The sequence below is a fragment of the Mesitornis unicolor genome, unplaced genomic scaffold (genome assembly GCF_000695765.1).
Source record: "Mesitornis unicolor isolate BGI_N332 unplaced genomic scaffold, ASM69576v1 scaffold17983, whole genome shotgun sequence".
Classification (NCBI taxonomy): Eukaryota; Metazoa; Chordata; class Aves; order Mesitornithiformes; family Mesitornithidae; genus Mesitornis; species Mesitornis unicolor.
The window spans coordinates 6,020-15,751 of NW_010176866.1; the positions used below are offsets into that span (position 1 = coordinate 6,020).

The window sequence follows — 9,732 nt, forward strand, 5'->3', positions numbered from 1 at the left end:
GACTATCAGACAACAGGAAAAGTCCACCGACAGATGTCTGAGAAGTCACTGGGGCCTGTAGTTTTTCGGTAGGTGTGCTTACTGATTCACAAACATCAGCTGACTCTGAGAATCCACTTCCGAGTGGGAGAGGAGGCTTCTGTATCTCTGTTCTTTCAACTGCAGTGGATGTCAATTCATAGCCTTCAGGCAAGACAGAACACCTAAGCTCAGATGCCAATGACAGTTCTGTACCTTCTGTTTTCTCAAAGTAATTGTGTTTTGATTTATGGCCATCATGGCACACGGGAATTCCACTTTCAGACATCAAGAAAGATTCTGTACCATCTATTTTTTCAGCAGGCAGGTACCTTGATTTATGAATTTCAGAAGATTCAGAGGAGTCAATTCCAAGTACTTGTGAAGGTGTCGGACCGTCTAAATCTTTGTCAACAGATGACATGGACTCACAAACTTCAGAAGACTCGCAGCTTTGTCCTTCAGATGTCAGTACAACTTCCTGCATCTTTTTAAAAGATGATGCTGAAATTAGGTCATTTGAGATCCCAATGGAACCACACTCAGATGTCAGGGAAACACCTGGAACTTCTGTGTTTTCAACAGATTCATTTCCATCAGGTGACTTGAAGGACCCACCTTCAGACATCAATGGAAGCTCCTCTACGTGTGCAGCAAAGCTGGATCCTGATTCATATCCATCAGGTGGCCTGAAGCATCCACTGTTGGAAGCCAGAGAAGGCTCCTGCATTTGCCCCTTTTCAATAGGCAAGGAGGCTGACTCGCAGTCATCAGGGAACGCAGAACATGTAACTCCAGGTGCTACAAAACATTTTTGAGCCTCTACTGTTTCAAAAGATAGTGACCTTGACTCAGGGCTGTCAGCCAACTTGGAAGATTCACTTCCAGGGACTTGCAAAAACTTCTGAAGATCTGTATTTTCAATGGGGATGTGTCTCAATTCAGAACTATCAGATGAGTTGGAGAGTACACTTTCAGACATCAGAGAAGACCCCTGAACCTCCATTTTTCCAGAGGACACGGAGATTGTCTTGTAATCATCAGAAGATACAGAACACCCACTTTCAAGTGTCGGAAGAGGCTCTGGACCCTCTATTTCTTTGAGAGAGGTGGATCTCGACTGGTCTTCATGGGACGTAAAGAGCTGAAATTCTGTTACTGAAGAAGTTTCTGGATCTCCCCTTTTTTCAACAGATGAAGATCTTGACTTGGATGTGGAGTATGTAAGTTCAGGTAGTGATGAAGACTCCAGAGACACTGCTGTTTCAGCTGATCCATTTTCAGACGTCACAGAAAGCTCTGAAACCTGTGTTTTATCCACAGGCATGGATCCCAATTCCTGGTCATCTGGGGTTTTAGAGCTATCGAGTTCAGACATCACAGAAGGCTGCAGACCCACTGTTTTTTCAACAGATGAGGAGCTTTCCTCAAGACTATCAGAAGGTTTGGAAAATCCACTTTCAGATGCTGGAGGCAGCTCTGGGCCATTTACGCCTTCAACGGACAAAGCTGCTGACATGGGACCATTAGAGGATTTGGAGGTGCTGCCTTCACTTGCAAAAGAAGGTTCAGGAACATCTACTTTTTCAAGGCATGTGGTTGACTCTTGAAGTTCACAAGACACCACACGCTTGCTACTGCCCTTTCCTGAAGATAGCTTACTCTCTCTTTTTTCTATAGATTTGGACCTTGACTTAACACTATCAGAGGACTTGGAACGCTTCCGTTTGGATTTTTTTGAAGATTCCTTGCGCTTCTTTTCAACAGACCTAGACCTAGACTTGTAACGTTCAGATGATTTTGAGCGGCGACGCTTAGATTTTCGGGAGGACTCCTTCTTTTTTTCCAATGATTTGGATCTAGACTTGTAACGGTCAGAAGACTTTGAGCGCTGACGTTTAGACTTCCGCGATGACTGCTTTCTATCTCTTTTTTCTACTGATCTGGATCTAGACTTGTAACGGTCAGAGGACTTTGAGCGCTGACGTTTAGACCTCCGCACGGATGCCTTCCGACCTCTCTTCTCAACAGATCTTGACCTAGATTTTGAACGATCAGAAGAAATAGATCTATTTCTGAATCTCCATGAGTATTCTTTGCCTCCTCTCTTTTCTGAAGACCTGGATCTAGATTTAGAACGGTCAGAGGACCTGGAACGTCTGCGGCGGGATCTCCAGGAGGACAATCTGCTCCCTCCTTTATCCACTGACCTGGACTTAGACCTGTAGCGGTCAGATGACCTGGAACGTCTGCGCCCAGATCTTCGGGAGGACAGTCGCTTTTCCACTGACCTGGACTTAGACCTGTAGCGATCAGAAGACCTGGAACGTCTGCGCCCAGATCTTCGAGAGGACAGTCGCTTTTCCACTGACCTGGACTTAGACCTGTAGCGGTCAGAAGACCTGGAATGTCTGCGCCCAGATCTTCGAGAGGACAGTCGCTTTTCCACTGACCTGGACTTTGATCTGTAGCGGTCAGAAGATCTGGAACGTCTGCGCCCAGACCTTCGAGAGGACAGACGCTTTTCCACTGATCTGGACTTAGATCTGTAGCGGTCAGAAGACCTGGAACGTCTACGTCTGGACCTTCGAGAGGACAGTCGCTTTTCCACTGATCTAGATTGAGACCTATAGTGGTCAGAAGACCTGGAACGTCTACGTCTGGACCTCCCAGAGGACAATCTGCTCCCTCTCTTTTCTGCTGATCTGGATTTAGACCTATAGTGGTCAGATGACCTGGAACGTCTGCGCCTGGACCTCCGGGAAGACACTCTCCTCTCTCTCTTCTCCACAGATCGGGATCTAGATTTGGAATGCTTTTTTCTGGAATCCGAATAGTTTCTGCTCCTGGAACGTGCTCTTTTAGAGGTCAAACGCCTGGAAGTAGAACGTGACCTTGATTTTTTCTTCCGCTTCCTAGACCTGGACTGAGACTTGGAGCGACTCCTTTTTTTCTTTGCATCATGTTTTTTATCACTGCTTCTATGGCTGCTTTTTTCAATAACTTTCTCAAGTCTCATCAGAGTCTCCCTCATTCGTGCCGCCACATCAGGTTGCACATCGGACGTTTCTGAATCTCTTTTCTCCGACTCCTGTTCTGGAGTTGTTTCTTTGACAGCCTCAGCCTGTGGAGTAACTTCTGACTGGCCTGCCTCTGCCACAAGTACCGGAGCTGCTTCAGTAATAGTCTCAGGTACTGGAGCTGCTTCCAAATCTTTTTCCTCTGCCTCCAACCCCACAGTCACTTCTGCATCTTTCAGCTCTACAACACTGTCAGCAAGAGGAGTTGTTTCCAAATCATTTGTTTCTGGCACATGAGCTGGAGCTGCTTCCAACTGTTTTGTGTCTCCAATTATTTCGGATTCAGGAGTCCCTGCTGAATCTTTTCCATCTACTACATGTGAAGAACTAAAAACTGTTTCTGCTATTAAAGGCTCAGACCCTGGAGTTTGCTCTGCATCTTTCTCCTCAACCAGTACCTCACATTCCTGGGCTTGGCCTGCAACTCTCACATCCTCCATTTGTTGACCCTGTACCCCTTCTGCATATTGTACTTCTGCTGTCACTTCATGTTCCAGTGTTGTTTCCAGATCTTTCATATACTCTGGTTTTGAAACTGTGTAAAAAGATGTCAATTCAGCAGCACTCGAGACTTCTGGAGCCTCTTCTGTACTCTTCCACTCTGCAGCAGGCCTTGCTTCTAGAGTTGCTTGCAGATGTTCTTGCTTTTCAGTGTGCAAAAATTCTGGAACGGCCTCTGAAGCACCCTCTAAAATGTTCATCACCTCTGCATTTCCAGACTTTTGGGAAGTTTCCAAACCTTGGATATCCATGTGTACCTCGGGTTCTTTGACTACTTCAGAGCCTCTCACCTCTATTGTTGCAGACTGTTTCATACTTTCCAACAACCTCCCTTTGCTAGCTTCTGATGCTGGCTCCAAATATTTTGCTTTCATTGCTTTCTCAATTTCTGAAGCTTCTTCCAAATCTTTTAAATTGGTAAACGAGGGCTCATTTTTTTGTGTGGTTGTTCTCCTTGTTGCAATTACATATTCTACGGGAGGTCCCTGAGTTCTCATATCCAAAATTTCTTTTAAGTTTCCCATTCCTGTCACTACTTCTGATACCATAGCTTTTTCTTCCACTTCAGGCAAAGATTCTAATATTGCTTTTGAATGACCTAGCATTTGTTCTTGTACATATTTTGAACTTGTTTCTGAAGTCCCCACCATCACTGTTTGCCCAGGTTCTAGTATTGCCTCTCTGCTCCTTGCCTCTGCTCTGCTTGGATCTTCTGGAGCAATTTCAGAATGCCTCATTTCCCTAACCACCTCAGAACTGGTAGCTAGTTCAGAATCCTTTATCTCCCCTACCACCTCAGTTTGTGACGTTACTGTATGTGCCATGACCTGAGACTGTGAAATGATGGAACTCTTTGTTTTGCTTGCACCAAGGGGTTCTGCAACTGTTTCTGCATGTTTTGGTTCTCTCTCTGCTGTGGTCTGCAAATGCATCACTCCTGCTAATGCCTCAGACTCTCTAACCTTGCTACCTATTTTGGTTTCAGAACACACATTTTCTCCTTCTTCCAAACCTTTCCTTTCTGTCTCTGCTACAAGTCTTAGAGTTGTTTCCAAACTTTTCACTGGTCGCACAGATCCGGCCAGAGTTCCACAATGCACAGCTTCTTCTGCAGCTTTCACATCCTCCATTTGCAAAGACAGTGAAGCTGCATTCGAAGTTTTTGCTTCCACCACAGCCATTGGTCTTAGAACTGCTGGACTTCTCACATATTCTTTCTGCAAAAACAGGCAAGCCGCTTCCAAACCTCTCACATTTGATTCACTCTCAGATCTTGAGCTCAGCTCCTCTGGTTGTCTCAGTAATGAAGTACCTTCTGAAACTTTTGCCTCTGTTACAGCCACTGGCTTAGAAGCAGAATCTGAAATTTCTGAAGCAATAGTATTTTCCAGTTGCAGAGTAGCTTGACTTGTTAGTGCTGCAACTTCCACTGTTGCTCGTGGGCCTTTAAAATTCTCTGCCATCTGGACTTCCGGAGCTGTTTGGGGAAGTGAGGTCTGCACAAACGCTAGAGGTTCAAAAGCTGCTCTTAAACCTTTTGCCTCTGCAACCACATTCATATCTGTCCATTCTGCTGGAAGTGCAGATTCCTGACTTCTATCCACACTTCTTGTTTCTATCCAGGCTTTAGGCTGCCGGAATGCTGCTGTAGGGTCAGCGGTACCTTCCACATCTCTGACTACTTCAGCCTGCAGACATTCTCCAGCTGCTTTGACATCTTTTGCTGTAACACCAACAGGTTCCATGATAGTTTCCAAAGTTTTGGGCTGTGCTACAGCAACTGGCTGCAGAGCTTCTTCCAAAGCTTTCACATTTTCCATATGTGCAGAGCCTCTAGTTGGTTCAATATCCTTCACTTGTGTAACAAAAGCTCCTAGTCCCGGGGGTATTGTGGCAATTTTTATTTCCACCTGGGGCACAGCAGTCACTGCAGATACTTGAAAAGGATGTTGCAAAGATACATCAGTCTTCAAGACACCTGAACCCTCCATGGAGCTGCACTGCATTGCTCTCATATTATCATGTATCATTGAGGTCTTCAGGGCTGGCTCCAAAGTTCTGCTCACACCACCTAATTCCAAAGATCTTTCCACATTTCTCACATCTCCCATATGCAGAGATTTTTCCATTGGAATTTGCACTTCTTCCATGGCCACAGACATGTGAGTTATCTTCACAGTATTCAGATCTGCCTGATTAGCAGATTTAGGAATTGTTGTCACATCACTTACTAAAGACACAGATTCTGAAGTTGCTCCCCCTAGTGCCACAGATTGTAGAGATGCTTCCGAATATTTCAGCACTTCCATGCTCTCAGCTGTACCAAAAGCTTTTACTTCCTCAGTGCCTTTTACTTCTGAACCTTTTAGTGCTTCTATTGCCTTTGAAGGTAGAGCTGCTGCTGAATCAGAAACTCCAAATGGGATGCCAGAAAAAGTAGTATTTCCAGTATCAACAAGAACACCCCTTCCACTCACATTAATAGCCATAGGACAAATATTTTCATGAGACTGTTTAATTTGTTCTTCTCTAGTGCAAATTTGAGTTATACTAGCATTTTCTTGGATATCAGTTTGGCTGACTTCTAAATTAAATGGAGGACCTGTGGCACACAAAGTCCCCTTCTCACTTCCAAGATTTTCTGTAGATTGCTGAGAATCGGTTCTTGAATGAGAAACAAGTCCTAAAGTTTGTCTATCAAGCTCCCCACTTGCTTGTAAGCACAGTTCTTCGGGCTGCACGTGGACAGCCAGATTTGCATCTCCAAATCCCCCATGCTGTACACTCAATTTGGAGCTTGATTTCTCTGGCATCAAGTGAAAAGCATGCTGAGCGTCTGCATGCTCTCCATGATGTGCACTCAACTTTGACTCCTTTGGCTGCTTTTTATGCTTTTTCTCTTTCTTCCTTTTCTTCTTCTTTTTTTTCTTCTTTTTACTTTTGTGTTTCTTGTTCTTCTTTGATTTTTTCCTAGGAATTTCATCTTCAGCAGTAGAGCTTCTTTTTGTAGACTGAGCACTATTTTTCACAGCATTATTGTCTACATCTAGGAAAAAAATGATATTTTCCTTGTAAGTGTTATTAAAACATGTTCAAAAAAATCTTTTAGACTAGTGACCAAGTACACGGACAGAGTTAGAAAAAATTTAAACTTGAAACTCATGCCTTCTTTACTAAACTACCATACCCAAATAGCACACAATCCCTTTTCAGCCCTCCTACCCTTCCTCTGAGGAGCCACTTTAAGTAAAAATAAGTAATTCTTCTTCCACAAAGTTAACCAAATCTTCTTGGTCATTAACACAGTTCCAGTGGGAACATGACTTTTTCCAAGAGATAGTGCGATATACTTCCACCTATATTCAGCTAGGCAGCACATTCTTGCAGGAGGCTGGAGATGTCCTTTTAAACTACATCAAGCTGCATGTGAAAGTGAAACAAGAACTCCCATTTTTCCAGGCAAATTATCTAACTGGCAGTATGCTAATTGTATGAAATATGTTCGGCCCATTATCCCCTACTATGCTTTAACTTGTGAGTGACCCCAATATTACTAGCATGTTAGAAATTATCTAAGCATATTTACTGATTAAGTTCCTTGCTGACCAAGTTCTTCAAACAATTCTGGGGAAACAGCGTCTACTACTCCAGTTCCAAACAAGCTTTAAGGCACTGCACGCAACCAGCTGCTCAGACTGGACTGCAGCTGCCGCAAGCAACTACAAACCTGCAAGTACTTAAGAGAGCTTTTGCTTCAAAGAGGAAAGTACCTAACATTCAGGTGAATGCAAGGACAACCAGTCACTGAGGAGGAAAGAAAAGAGGAAAACCAAGGTTTTGATCAACTTCTTTTAATTCTATACTTCATTTCCCTCTGAATTTAACCTGTGTTACGTTCTAACCCTTCAGATCTAGGGCCACGTTTTCATGAGAAAGTCACTTCTATTAAAGGCAACTTGTTATACTTTCTGATAAATATGAGCCATATATTCAAATCTGCTTGCATGTTATCTTCAATGACTATATTTATACTTGGCAGTGCAGCAATATGGATTCTCAGATTATAATCTGGCTGTGATTACTCTTTTAGGTAAACAATGCAAAATCATTCAAAAACTGTCAGTGATTGCAATGCTATTAAGTGAACATGACTTAAGATTCCATAAACAATTATCTCAGGTAGTTTTAAGCACACAAATTTTTACTGAGTAAACAGCTTAAAAAATAGTGTTTCCATCAACACTGTCGTGAATGCAATGAAAGAGAACAATGAAGCAGAGTCAAATGACCTTTTCTACACAGCATTTTCAAATAACCTCTGCTGCCCAACAGCAACATTAACTCCTTTCTAGATATGAACAGTGGAAATGTTTACCATAGTAATTTTATTAAATTCCAGGTTAATAGGTCTTGTTATTTACGACGTTAGCTTGCCTCATTCTTCCACAACAGGAGAGCAAAAATACAAATAAAAATCTGCCAGATGCCAGCCTAAAGTGCTACTTGTACAGCGTAAGTGAAAGACTGTTACAAATGCTCAAGGTAAACAAGCCACTGTGCATAAAAGAAAGAAAAAACAATTCTAAAACCTTGCAAGTAAAACCTCTGAAATAAAAAATTTTCTACACTGCCTCTTTAAAAAAAAAAATCACTTTGGAACTATACTTACCAAGCACACAGCAGTTACCTGCATTTCAACTCAAAAAAAAATAAATTAGAAATTAAATAATTACAGCCTTCATCTCACTAACTTTTCCAATTCAGAAATTTTCCAGAAAGGCCTAGTCCCATTAGAAGAGATACTCATATGCAACTTTTTGGCATAATAAATCCAGTAATGTGTTGAAGTTATGAGCTCGATAGATAAAAAATTTCTTGGCCTTTGGAAGATTGCAATCTGAGCATCTATATTTCAAAAGTAAGTGCACTGTTCATTCTAAAACAACAAAGCATGTTACTCTGACAGTTCATCATACAGTTTTGAATGCTAATACACAATTTTTAGAAAAAATCTTGCAAACTAATCCAAAACAACACAACAAATAATGCTTCTATCCATCAGTACCAACTTTGTTGCTGAGACCTTGAAGTATATACAAAATAAAGCACAATTATATTTATATATATGGCTATTATTTATACATTCTACTATTATTGTAATGGAGAGAAAATAAAAATAACTTTTTGCACACTATGTAATGCTTTCATGTAATAACCAGCTTCAATTTTTTAATTATGTATTTCTCTGTCCATCTACAGTTGTAAATCACAGTAGAAAAAAATATGCTTAACAAACATTACAATAAACATACTTGCCAGATGAAGCTCAGTGAGAGAAGCAGTACTGAAAAGTACTTTTTCATCTCTGTAAAACTGATTCAAGCACTATGACAACCTTCTTATACAAAAATATATTTGCCAAATGTTTTTTCATTTACCTGATTTGCACTGCAGCTCTGTACCAAGGGCTCCAGAGAGCACTTCCTCTATTTTCTGCACTATCTGATCATTCTGACGACTCCCAGCACCAGCAACAGTGTCATCTGAAGGGTTGGCTTGCTCAGCTGGGATTGTGTCACCATTGGGCTGGCCTTCTACCTTTCCACTAACCAAAAAAAATATCAACATAATACAAGCAATTTTGAGCCTTTTTGACTTAAAAAAAAATAATAATCATTTATTATATTCAACCCTTCAAAACAGTATTTTAGCTTCCTGAAGAAGCTATGCTTTCAGAGAAACAGCCACTTTTCGATTAACTTTCACTTACAACAGAACACGTTGTGGCAACTAAGTATCAGGCACGAGGGAGGGGAAACAAATTCTCTAAAGTGCCATAGTTCCCATAGTCCATGTTCTTTATGTAAGAACTTGAACAGGCTCCCCTCACAAAACAAGCAGCCATCACTCACTCTTCTCCAGCAGATTTTGCTTACTTTGCGAGATAAGGCTAGGGGAAAGAAAACTAGGCGAGCTTCAATGTACTTAGACCAGTAAGACCAATCGCACAGACGCTCGCCCGTTCCCCTCTTGTCGGAACACGAGAGACCACCACCGAAATCCCCGGCAGTGAAAACGGACGCGCGTTCGCCAGGAGACAACGCTTCCGTGCGTGCGTCCGCCCCTCCCCCCA

The 9,732-nt window shown here is 42.2% G+C and overlaps 1 protein-coding gene across 1 annotated transcript in view; it reads right to left on the reverse strand.

Annotated features, from left to right (window-relative positions):
* LOC104538607 (serine/arginine repetitive matrix protein 2-like) overlaps nucleotides 1-9,204 on the reverse strand; it is a gene marked incomplete at both ends in the record, with an annotated part of 14,311 nt that extends 5,107 nt beyond the window's left edge. The window contains 2 exons of the mRNA XM_010181866.1: nucleotides 235-6,645; nucleotides 9,038-9,204. Coding sequence (XP_010180168.1) covers nucleotides 235-6,645; nucleotides 9,038-9,204 — 6,578 coding nt within the window. The remainder of the gene's footprint in view (nucleotides 1-234; nucleotides 6,646-9,037) is intronic.
* Between the last annotated feature and the right edge of the window lie 528 nt (nucleotides 9,205-9,732).